The sequence below is a fragment of the Somniosus microcephalus genome, chromosome 6 (genome assembly GCF_052327205.1).
Source record: "Somniosus microcephalus isolate GS21.2 chromosome 6, FLI_Smic_1.0, whole genome shotgun sequence".
NCBI lineage: Eukaryota > Metazoa > Chordata > Chondrichthyes > Squaliformes > Somniosidae > Somniosus > Somniosus microcephalus.
The window spans coordinates 252,948,331-252,961,390 of NC_140992.1; the positions used below are offsets into that span (position 1 = coordinate 252,948,331).

The 13,060-nt window shown below is 46.9% G+C and overlaps 1 protein-coding gene across 3 annotated transcripts in view; it reads left to right on the forward strand.

The window, feature by feature from the left end:
• cdh13 (cadherin 13, H-cadherin (heart)) overlaps positions 1 to 13,060 on the forward strand; it is a 1,232,244-nt gene that overhangs the window by 535,999 nt on the left and 683,185 nt on the right. For all 3 annotated transcript variants that reach the window (XM_085991762.1, XM_085991760.1, XM_085991761.1), the window contains exon 5: positions 10,141 to 10,290. In XM_085991762.1, coding sequence (XP_085847888.1) covers positions 10,141 to 10,290 — 150 coding nt within the window. The remainder of the gene's footprint in view (positions 1 to 10,140; positions 10,291 to 13,060) is intronic.

A 13,060-nucleotide genomic window follows, 5' to 3' on the forward strand; every position in this document is an offset into this window, starting at 1 on the left:
TACAGATGCAGCAAACACTTGCAGCAAACATTCGGACAATTTTTGATTTTGCTTTGCTATTTTAATCTTGTTTCAAGACTAATCACTGCTACCCAATAGACTTATTGAGATAAGTGAGTACTCAACTCATTTGTGAGCTGGTACCCACAGTATCTGCCTGCAAAACCATCTGCTCACTGCCAAAGAACCTCCCCTGAGATGTTTGAAAATTGCACATGCAAGATATGTGTAAGACATACCTGCAATTTCTCACCTGACACATTCCAAATCTTGGCTGGGACATCAAGGGAAGTAATAAGGATGGGAGCTTCCCCATTGAGAAGAAGGCTGAAAAATCAGGATGAGTCAAGCTATGCCACATATTTGCACCTTGGAAAATGGGATTAGAATAGATAGGGCTTGATGGCCAACGCAGACACGATGGGCCGAAGGGCCTCTTTCTGTGCTGTATAACTCTATGGCCTAGAAATTCGGTTGTTTGCGCCAGCGATTATCGCCTAAAGAGCCCGAGAATTGGGGCGTTACCCAATGTTCGGGCGGGCGCAGTGAAGATAGCGCCACCTCCCATATTGAGTATCCATTTAGCGCCTGCGCTAGCTCTTAGCGCGCGCCCGCGTGCGCAGGCAGATCATGACGTCATTTCAGTGTGCAACGCCTTTTTGGCGCCCCTGACCGGATACTTGGTGGCGCCCGGAACCTTTCTGCCTGGCGCTATTAGTGACAGTTGGATGGAACGTTCCCAGGCCCTTCTCGGAGTCGGGGGGCGCTATTTAAAGGGGACAGCTCTAGTATAAAAGCTGCAGCCACTTGGCCTGTTCATTCTGAGCGTTGCTGGAGAGAGTTGGTGAACTACTGTTGCACAGAATTTTTCAGATTTAGCCTTCGGAGACTTGAGACCTGCAGCCCTGTCCGGAGCAGTTGGAGCGCTAGACATTACTGCGTGTTGCCCGTCTGGCATAGCAATGGGAGCTGCTTTGGAGGGGAACGTCCTCATGGCCGGACACTTGGAAGGGGCACAGAGACGGCTGGAGAGAGGGCCGGGATTGGCCAGAAGGAGGAGGGGCAATGGAGGTCGCCCAATCCGACAATACGCTGCGAGGGTTTTCAGGCAGCAGGTGTCATACCTTACCATGTCGGAGGAGCAGTGTCTGCGAAGGCTCAGATTCAGTAAGGAGGTTGTGACTGAGCTTTGCCACCTGCTTGCTGAAGATCTGCAGCCACGTCTACGGTGCAGGACCTCTCTGTCGGTGGCCGTCAAAGTGACTGTTGCCCTGAACTTTTACGCCAGCGGATCCTTTCAGTCAGCCACTGGGGACATCGCGAATATATCACAATTTGCAGTGCATTGTTGCATCCGGCAAGTGACAGCTGCACTCTATAGAAGGAGGCGTCAATTAATCACCTTCCCTGTGACCCTGGAGAAGCAGGCGGAGCGCGCGCAGGGCTTCGCTGCTATTGCGGACTTCCCCATGGTACAGGGGGCCATAGATTGCACACACGTGGCTTTGCGGGCGCTATTGCAGAATCCAGAGGAGTTCCGCAACCGAAAGGGGTTCCACTCCCTCAATGTCCAGCTGGTGTGTGACCACCGCCGTCATGGCAGTCAACGCACAATTCCCTGGGAGCAGCCACGATGCGTTTATCCTGCGGCAGACCTCAGTTTCTGACCTTTTTGAGGGCCCGGCTCACCCACGAGGCTGGCTTCTTGGCGACAAGGGCTATCCTCTCTGCCCATGGCTCATGACCCCACTCCGTTTGCCCGCCACCCCGGCAGAAGAGCTTTACAACAGCAGCCATCAGGCGACCAGGAACATTGTGGAGCACACTATTGGTGTGCTCAAACAGCGTTTCTGCTGTCTGGACCATTCGGGGGGAGCCCTGCAGTACTCGCCAGAGCAAGTGGGTTGCATCGTCGTCGTCTGCTGCATGCTCCACAACTTGGCCATTCGACGAACCCAGCCAATGCCAGCCGACCCTCAAGGTCCAGCAGAGCAGGCGGACGAGGAGGAGGAGAAGCATGCGGACGAGGAGGAGGAAGATGGGAGGGCTCCTGAAACTGGAAGGGCCGTCCATCAGAGGCTCATAAGGACTCAGTTCTAGGCCCCTCTGACGGAATGATGGGTGTCATTCGTACTGCGCACTTCGGCTCGTACAAAGCCTTTGAAGGCCACCATGAGTGTAATTAGTTACGATTACCATTGTAAATAAAAAAATTTCTTCATTGTCAAAAAAGTGCTTCCTTCCAGCATAACGACGTCATGTCAAAAGAAACCATAACTAACAAAATAACAGTTAACTCTCTGGCAAAGCCGCAAAACTAAACAAACCATCACAAACAATCACAACAGGTGAGGGCGTCCTTGAATTTGGAGAAAGAAACGTCTCAGCACCTCCCTCTACTGCTGGCTCCTTGATGGAGACCGACTTCTCTTTCACGGTCAGCCCCTTCCCTCCCTGCAGCTCCTATGTAATTGAACCCCAGTGGCGGCGTCAAGGCTGGGGGACGCCTGCTGACTGTCTGGAAGCGCAGAAGCCCCTGAGGGACGGTCTGGACGACCTCTGGGCTTGGAGGGCGCGGAAGCTGGCTGTTTGAACTGGGCATGGCTGGAAGCAGTGTGCACTGCAGGTGGTGGCAGCTGCACTGCAGACGTTCCAGCGGTGGCATGAGCAATGCTCACCTGCCGAGAGAGGACACCTGTACCATGGTCAGACGACACACTGGCTCTCTGAGGGGACTGGCTCGGATCATCCGCCACAATCGACTGCTCCACTGATTCCTGGCCTCGTGTGGTACTGGAAGGGCCCGGGGTGACCCTGGCTGATACAGATAGGGTGGCAGCAGTGAGAGTTCGCGTTGCCTCAATCTGGGTGTGGATGAGGCCAGCAAGTGACTGCGTGGCAGCAGTGAGGACCTGTGTGGCAGGTGCCAGTGCTTCGGAGAAGCCCTGGACAGTTCTTTCCATTGCTTCGGACAAGGCCGGAGCAGTCCGTTCCACTGCCTCGGACAAGCCCTGGACAGACCTTTCCAGGGATTGTCCGAAGCTCTGAACAGTCCTTTCCATAGTGGCCTCGAAGCCCTGGACAGTTCTCTCCATTGCTGCCCCAAAGTCCAGCACACTCTTTGCCAGTGTGTCGATCGACTGAGGCATCCTCCCCACTGCAGCCATAAGCTCAGTGTGCCTGAGCCGGGCCTGGGTGCTCATTTCAGCCAGGCTACGCACCTCCTCTGCACTCTGTGCAGCAGTCATCGTTCCCTGCCTTGCCCTCCGGGGAGCCGATGCCCGAACTTGCCTACCCCCCTCGCGTTGCTGCAGGCCGCTTGTTCCGGCAACTGGCTCCTGATCAGAGCACCCCCCCTCCCCTCCAGGGAACTACTATCCCCAGTCTGCAGATGTGTAGGCTCCCCTGAGGCTGGAACAGATGGTCCGGCTTCCTTCTGCTCCTTGCCTCCGGAGGCACTGGCACTGGCAGCTTCAGGGCTGGATCCTGAGCTGGTGATGCAGCATCTGAAAGCAGGGAGGTGGAAGAGTGGCTTTAGCAAAAGGACAGGTTGGCAGCAAGGGATGCCAGATTGCGGCAAGGCTATGACATGGCACCACAGTGAGAAAGCATGCTGGCGGGGGGACCAAGTGGAAGGAGACAGTTGTAAAAGGTGAGAACTTTACCATCGCTGTCGACATGGGGTCGGCAGCTGCAGTGGTAACAGGACCACTCAGATGTCCTCCAAGAATCTGATGCACTCTCTCCTCGAGATCCGTCAGAGTGACCACTTGTGGAGGTCCTCCACTGGTTCAAAGCTGGTCTTTGTGAATCTTCGCCAGCTTGGACTGCAGGGGAAAGGAGGGGAAGTTATGTTACATGATGTCCTGAGTGATCATCTCATGCCCCCCATGGTGGAAGAGCCCTTACATGATGCCCTGAGTGAGCATCCCATGCCCCCCATGGTGCAAGAGCCCTTACATGATGCCCTGAGTGAGCATCTCATGCCCCCCATGCTGCAAGAGCCCTTACATGATGCCCTGAGTCAAATGTGGATGTGTGTGCCCAGAAAGGGCCATCGGTGCTTGCTGGCAGATGGCCAATGGGGCACAGGCCACCCTGTAGCCAAAAAGACAGGGGCAAATGAAGGGATGCAGAAACAACACTCACCCTGACGACCCGAGTGATGTCGTTGAATTTCTTTCTGCATTGGACAGGGCTCCTGGTCACCATGTTGCTGGAGTTGACCCTCTGGCATACATCCCTCCAAGCGCGTCGGTAGTCCTTATGATTCAGCCTCCTGCCATTGTCTGGGTACAGAACATCTCGACGGCGCTCCACTGCGGCCACCAATTGCTCCAGAGCCTCATTGCTGAAGCGCTCTGCTCTCTGCCTCACCTTCTCCATCTGGTCCAAGTTTTTTGCGCCAGAGAAGGGCCTGCGCCGATTCTGAGGCCTACAAGGCGCTGAGTGTGGAAGCTGAGGCTGACTGACCCACCCCTTTAAGAGCCGGCCGGCGCCTGGAAGTCTCGTGGTTATCGGTAATTGAGAGCACCTGCCCCGTGCCGATATTGGGTTGCGCCGGAATTTTAGCGCCTTAGGAGTCCCGTGCAACGTTTGAATTCGCGCCTCAATCACCTTTGGGGGGCGATGCAACCCAATATCGCGCCAGGCGGCGATAAGTTGCGTCTGGCTATAAACTTTGCGCAGCGCCAGTTCTAACGCCTCAAGCGGGGCTATACCCAATTTCTAGGCCTATGACTCTATGACCTCCATGTGGCTGGTACATCTGTCCCATGAGGGAGTCTTCAGGTGTATTTTAAATATGTTTTACCTTTAATCTTTGTTATTATTACCCATAAATTTTACATGACCTACACTTTACATCTCTGATTTTAGTCAATCGCACTACAGTAGCTGAAAGCTTCAAGTGGTATGTTGTACTTTTATGCAACTTTAAAGTTATGACCACTTCCCATGACACCTTATTTGCTTGTCTCACAGTAGGGAATTTAAGGAAGGTTATTATAATTTCAATTTTAAGTAAACAGTTTAAAAGATTTTAGTGGCACAGTTACCAAAATATAGACCTACTGGAAAAAAAACCTATGGAGATACGTGGTCCTTCTAGCACACTGCCGCCGTAACTTTAGCAGGATCACTCTGGAAGGGCTGGAATTTAGGCCAGGACCTGCCTATGCCAAGTCCCGATCTTGCATGAGAGTTCCCAGTTGTTCTTGTTGGGGGTTTTCATAGGAACAGGAGTAGGCCATTCAGCCCCTCGAGCCTGTTCCACCATTCAGTTAGAGCATGACTAAGCTGTACCTCAACACTGAGAGTTTTCGTGCATGTAGCCTGGGAGCAGATTGGGGCAAGATTGGAGTTGGAAACACTCATTGAAAGCAGCTGTATTGGTATGCCTACTGATGTATGCGGGGACCACTTGGGGGCCGGGCCAAATGCATGGTCTCGACTGCTGAATACTGAGGATTTTCCTGAAGGCTTTTCAGCCTACTTACAAAGAGGACCAATGGGGCCCGAAGAGTGTTTTCTTGGGTGGAGGGGGATGTCTAACAATCCTCCAGAATTTTCAGCATATGGACAATTTTCAGGTCTCTTGAGGGCAGGCCTAGGTAGCCTTAGGTATGCCCCTAGTGCCCACTATTCAGATGTAATTTTAAGGAACCTGCCCCATATCCTGCAAATTTTGGCAGTGTCAACCGTGGGGCCTTTGGGCGATGCAATTCAGCACTAGTGTATGCTCCTCCCTTCAGAGATTATAGCCCAATTTTCTTAAAGTGTTTGCCATGCCATTTTGTGTTTGTCTGCAAACAATTTGCATTAAAACATATTACCACATCACTCATTTGTGATAAAAATTACTCATGGCTGTGCTGATTGCAGTTTGTCATGTTTGAAGTCATGGGCTTTAGTTCTCTGCTGCAGGAACTGCACAAGCAGATTCACTGCTAACTAGCAAAATTCACCTACTGTTGAATTGTTCATCCACTGATCCCAAACGTGAGCTGGGTTTAGACCTTTGCGAGATAGCGCAGCTTGCTTAATAGAGTAGAGATTGGGAAATGAAGCAATATGCGCTATAATCTGATGTAAAGGAAAAATAATTTGAAGATGATTAGCACTGAAATGCGTATACAATGTAAAAATAATCGATTTAAGGATTGCATATTTTCAGTAAGATTATGAATCTATTTTCTCCGGCCGGGGACTGCCCACAGCCAATTAAAATGGTGACCCTGATGCTGGCAACTGGTGGTGACAGTAATTATTTATCATTGACAGGTAGTGAAACCTCCTGCCTGGTTCAGAGGCAGTGCTGCAATACAAATGAGGTATTGATGGAGTTAATGTTGCAATGCAACTAATATTTTGGGACAGTCATTTTTTGTTTCACTCGGCAACTCGACCTAGTAAAAACTTTGCATCTGAATGCCAAGGAGATCCCATTATAAAGGCAAGAAAGAGAGAAAGAAAAGGATGACTAAAGGAAACCGTAAACAGAGATAGAGAGATGCTGGCAGCATACTGAATATGTCTGACGCTTTATTTGAGATGATCCAATGGCTCCTTGCAAGTTTGTGTCCAAATATTCTCCATTCTGAGCCCATCATTCATAAACTGCAGGAAACTCTTTTTTATCCGGCACCGACGGGACCGGCGTGGTGCCAGTTTATCAAAAAGTCCGGATTACAGAGAGGTATAGTAAAAGGTACGAGAGCCCCGTACATGGCCACAGATCATGCGTCCCTGTTGCATAGCAACAGGTGCAGAAACCCCGGCCACAGACCAAGCGTCCCTGTTGCATAGCAACAGGTGCAGGAACCCCGGTTACATGGCCACAGGTCCAGGAACGGCCACTAATATGAAGTAAAACTTACCTGAACCTACTCCTGAATTTTGCCGGTTAACAGAGATTTCCGGTTATTTTTGGTGCCGGTAAATCGAGAGTTTCCTGTATTTGGAATCAACAGCCATTATGTTATGTTCAATGGTCAACTAACACCAAGAATTGTTGCTGATTCATATTCATTTCCATATGGAATAAAGCAATGCACACTGGAATTAGTGTGCAGTATAGATAAGCAAGTCGTGGTGTTTGTATTATCTGTTACAATATTTAAGGTAGTCCAGTAAACAGGATGAGGTAATGCTCGTCAGTTATTATGTTAATGATTAAACAATAAAGTGAAGGGCGAGAGCTCCAAATCAACTTATTGAGGAGAGGATGCATAATATATTTTCAGAATCAATACATTGGGCCGGAATTTGCAGTCAGAGGGGTGACTCCTCCGACCCGAAAATAAATCTGAACCTACCTGCTGGCTCCCAGGCATCAGAGATTTCAGGTCCTGAGCCTGCAGGCATACGCCTGCGTAAAGGCCCACGGATCCCAGGGACTCAGGCGGTTCGGAAGCATCCCTGGGATCACATGGGCCAAGTCCTCCTGTCAGAAAGGAGAATTGCTTTCCATTCCTATCATTTCCAAACGGAATCCCCTAATGGCAAGCAATGGAATCCCCAAATAATTAAAGAATTTACACAATTCTAATAAAAATAAATGTTCCCATTTTCACATTTAATTAAAAGTCCCTTTAATGAACCATTTACGATAAAAATTTAATTTTTTGACAAATAATTTTAAATATTTTAATCCGGGCTAAAATTTACATAAACTAATTTTAAATGTTTGTGGATGATTTTTAATTTTTAAATTTTTAATTTATCATTTATATTAAGCCTTACGCTGGTAAAAGAAGGCCCTACACCTGCTTTTCCAGGCGTAAGGGTTTTGTGGGCATTTGCTGAGTACTCGTTCAAATCTGCGCCAGCGAAAGTGATTTTTCTTTCGGTCCGGAGGATTTGTCAAGGCGAACCTTGACAGATTACAAGTGCCGGGTTTTCGCGCATTCGCAGCACATGCGGAAACCCGGAACTTGCGGGGCCTTTTACAAGGCTAACGACGGCATGCGCTGTGTGTACGCCATCATCGGCCCCTCAAAATGCAGGCCATTGTTTTGATTGAACTGCCGGCTGGAAATCTCCCTTCCATTCATAGCCGTAGTAACCTGCCCAGATTACATCAATGGACATTTGTTGTGCAACCACAGTTTCCTGAATAACCCAGTCAAAAAGCAGATCCTGGATTGTGTGCAAATAAAGAAAGTCTGGATTTCCTTAATCTGCTCTAACACAAATTCCACCCCAGGGGTTTCTATTGGCATAAACTTTCATCATAAACTTTTGGTGAAAAGGTTAGTTGATATTTGTGTATGGTGACATGACGACATTATCAAACGCACATGCTGTTTATGAATGGGAGAACTGTCTGCTCATCTAGCTGTAGGATCTCTATGGTTTCTTGTTTGGATTTGCACTCTGAGAAATCTAAACAAGAAGCCATAGAGATCGTACTTAAATTATATGATCTTCGGCTATCAGCCAGTATAATATTATAAACAGCAAAAGGGTATGTTCAGACCTTATTGGTAGCATCAAAATCTTGGCACCAGTGATTCAATATTGTATGTGGAATTAATTTATCATTAGCACTAGCTTATCAAGACAGGTTTAAATTAGTTTGGCCATTGCCTTGTCCATTTTTAGCTTGCAAGCTAAATGATTACACACACCAGATTTGAGGTCGCCGGTAACATATGCTGCTGAAAGAGCATCTTATGACTTGAGAGCACGCAGCTTATGAGATTTTGCCAGTAAAATGCTTTGAACAGTTTTGGAATATTTATGCAAGTGTGAAGGAAAGCTGTCTGAAATGTGACTAGAAAATGCCATAGTGGAAAACAGTCTGAGTGTTTTGTACATTGGAGTTCTTAGTTGGAATCTAGAAATGAGGAATGGACTGATGCTCATTAGTGTCAACCCCTTTGCTTTTCCAGCTTCCAGAAGGATGCCAAATGGTGCCATTTTAGCAATTCAGAATGGATGCAACTTGAAATGATCATTAGCAGTGCGCAGTAAATGAGTTATTAAATAACATATTTTTGTAAGATTAATCCCTTTAGAGACAATACCAATGAGAAAGGTTCTGTTGAACAGTTAGTAAAAGTTTAGTATTTAAATTACTTCAATATATTTAAAACCCTTTCTAAATTAATATATTTATAATCTTAATAAATCCTTGAAACAAAATAGACACCAGAAGGAGCACAATTTAATCTGACAAAAATTGTCCACTGAAGCGCTCTTTTAATAATGATTCGGTCACAATAAACAAAAGCAAGGTCAAAGGATTTTAATCAGAGTGCAGGCAATTGGAATACTATCGTGGAAAAGAAAACAATTTAGATTGCCTTGTGCCTTTAGCACTGATTTATCGTCATGTGGAACAATTAAGAATACGACTATTCCATTGATATTCTGCTTTAGTGAAAGTAATGCCACTTTTAGCATTTCCAAATTTAAAGTGGAGCAAAAGCAATTAAAATGGTAACAGACTCCCAACCTTACTGATACCTGTGTACTACCATCAGATATCCTGGGGTTAGCCTAGTTTAAATATCTTGGGGAATGGGAAGAAATTTGCTGCGACACTTTTGCTGCAGTGTCAATGGGTGTGTGGTGCTCTGAAACCTTCTGCAAACATCTTTTTTGAAGCCTTGCTGGTTTCTGCTGCCCGTTTAGACAATATAATCGATTTACTCTGAGATTGAGTGCATTGAAAAACTGGCCTTTGAATTTCTGAACCCACCCCCCCATCCCCATAGCCCTAGCAATTCTGGATGCCAGGACTGACCACTGCTAATGGTCATGAGGAAAAGACATTATATGAATTATTTGCCTGTTTTACATTCTAATGCGACTGGCCAGAATCTGTGATGGGGCCCAAAAAAAGAGCTGAGCCCTGGTGGATCCAGGTTCCGCTCCAAATTCCGTCCCCTTTAGGAAATCCACCACCAAAACTGTCCTCCCTAGCTTTCGGAATTTTAGGATTCATGTTCTGAGGCTATGTAGCAAAGACTGAAAATATTTCTGCTGCAAAAATAAACTAGTAAATAAATAAGTAGCAAGCTATATTAGCTCTGTTTGTCTGGCTATGTAAGTATTTTGTTGCTTTTCATTTTACATACAAAATTGGGTCATTTTAGGTCTTGTATGATGATGTATATTATGTTATTTTTCCAGATAATAACTGACAGACAAGATGGCATAAACTTCCAACTTCATGGTAAGGGTGTGGAGGAAGAACCAAAGGGTGTTTTCAAAATCAATGACCACTCTGGAGAAATCATTGTCACCCGTTCACTGGATCGCGAGAGTATGGACATGTATATTGTAAGTATTACATGTGGTTTATATTTTCCTTGTTAACCTGAGCCCCTGCTACCAGTTCTGAATAATGGACACTGCCAGCTATTCCCATTCATTGGAGAGGTTTAGAAAATAATGGTGAAATAGTTGATATCCGTGCCATTCACTTTTATCGTAACTTCAACTACAAAGGAGTCTACAAGAGGAACTGTTTATGTACACAGTTGTGATCGAAGAGCTCCTCTGAACAATGTCTGCAGTTTGACAGTTGTCGACTAAAATTCAACATACGAGGGTCAATTTTAATCCAGCCCGCCCGGTGGGAACGGGACTGATATGGGTTTAAAATGGCAGGCAGGGGATTCGACCTGCGTTCCTGATGCTTTCTGTCCCCCACCATTCCAAGTGGCCTGAATTCAGGTACGGGAAGGCCACCCGTCTCAGAGGCGTGGGAGCCTAATTTCAATGGCAAAGTTCTGTCCCGATGTGTTATCGGCTCATAGACACCATTTTAACCGCGGGCCCGACTAAGGCCAGTACAGTCTCGAAGCTGCCAGCAAAAGCAGGTGGCAGCCAAGATCCTGCCCATGAGAGATTTTTAAAGAAGTCCTCTCCTGGCCCACTTTGGGCCTCCCCAGCCCCGGGCTTCCATCCCCCCCACCACCACTCTCCACCACAGCCCCGAGCCTGGATTTTGGATTTTGGATTTCTCTCCCTGCCCACCCCCACCACCCCCCCATCCCAATTCCTTGCCAGGAACTGTTACCGCGGGATCCGGCTTTAGCCTGTTGCCCCACAAAATTTGACTCCCACCTACCAACGGTAGTCCGTGTCTGGGTACGCGAATGAGCCTTGGGAGTTAAAATCTCCTGAACTTAATGCTTCAGGGGGCCAAGCGGTTTGCTGCCGACTTCTGGGTGGTGATCAGGAGGCTGGGGGGAGGTCAGCAATCGGAGGGCTGTGGGGGGGGGGGGAAGGCTGGAGATGAGGGCTAGGGGAGGCTGAAGGTTTCCTTGAGGGGCCTGGGAGGAACACTTCTGCTCCTCCTGGCCTTATAGGAGTGCTAAAAGAGCCGCCACTTTGGTACGTGAATTAGGATCCCGTCTGCCTTTTGCTGGAGCCTCGTCCATTGAAACCGGTGCAAATTTCCCCGTGGGCATGATCCAGGAAATTGCAGGGCACTTTGTCTAAAGCTGTAGCGTACAGACAAAGAGCAGGCAACATTTCAAGAAACAGGAAATCCTGTAACAATATAGTGACAGAGAGAGATGACATTGAAATAGAGATACTCCCTATAGTAGTTAAATGTTGAAACTACACAATAGTTGTAATCGTTTGTTTTAATACACTTTTTTGAAAAGTTTTTTCCCCCCAAGCCATGCCTCAATCCAGGTTCCATCTCTCTGCCCACCACCAGCAACCCCCCACCCACTACCTCCTTCCAGCCGCACACTGAGGTATACAGCACATAGCAACAAAACCATTTAAAATTTGCTCCATCGTAAATGTAAACTTAAATCCGATTATAGCTTAAAGTGGAAGGAAAGTCTAGGGAGATTATTTTTGCTAAAAATATTTTCCCCAAGTCTTTACTTTAAAAAAAAAGAATTTGAAGGTACCTGTATTACCCTTTTTCAAATATCTCTCTTATTTCCTTAACTCACCTGTCCCACCATTTAGGGTCTCTGCCTCTCTCTCTCTCCTCAGCTGTTCTGTGATGTCTACAAGCACACCCCTGAGTGGCTCCATTCATTTTGATAGGGACCAGTGCTGCACATCATTGTGCTGACTGAGTATGGTTGTGTACTCAACCAGTAGACAGCTTTCTGGGCTTAAACAGCTCTAACTTAGCTCTCAGCTGGCACAACGTGCTGGCTCCCAAGTTGATGAATAGAGCTGCTCAGGGAGGCATATATCTTTTCAAAAGTTTAACAAATATTACTGGGGTTTTATAATATTCAAAGACAGAAATCTGACAGATGCCTGTGTTTTGATATCTCTGGATTGGCCCTGTTGAGTCTCAATTTGAGAGACAACTTCAAAGTAATCAATCTTGTCTTGACAGCATAGGTATAGATTTTTTTAACAGCCTCTAAATATGGGCTTAATGCATTGGTAATGCCATTTCCCAACTCCCCCCAGCATAATAAAAGTGACAAATTTGAGTTTAACATTTCCAGCAAAATTCTATTGAAATGATTATCAAGCATTGACATGAAAGCGAACTGGAACATTTAAACAGTAGGGCGCCATTGGCGTGACATTGCTAACAAATCAGAGAATTGCTGTCAGTCCCAATGCAGTAAAAGTCTTTATAATTGATTACCATTCCTCTGATTCACCTTGTTGCTGATCATAGTTCCAGGTGAACACTTGACTGTTTTAGCTGATAATAGATGTATACGCATTACTGAATGCAGAAAGTGACATGTCAATTCAAAAAGTGATGCTTTAGAAGGTGCACAATCTAATGTTCTTTGGTGTTTAATGCAGAACTCAATCAGCACTTCAGTAACACAGAGCTGTGCACGCCCTGTACCATAGGGAGCATATTCAGAAATATAGGGGCAGATTTTGCAATATCTTGCTCTCAGCATCCATGGATGGAATATCCTGCGAGCTCTGTGCCCAAATTTTGAATATGTGCCTGTGACACATGCCAAAGAGCGTGTGCTCGTAAAGTCTCTCCTGCGGTGTATTCGCCACAGGGATTTGCTTTCATTGTGTGAGCAGAACTTACCAAGAACAGGGAATTCCACCAGCACTCATTAGCACAACAGGCTGTTTTAAAATA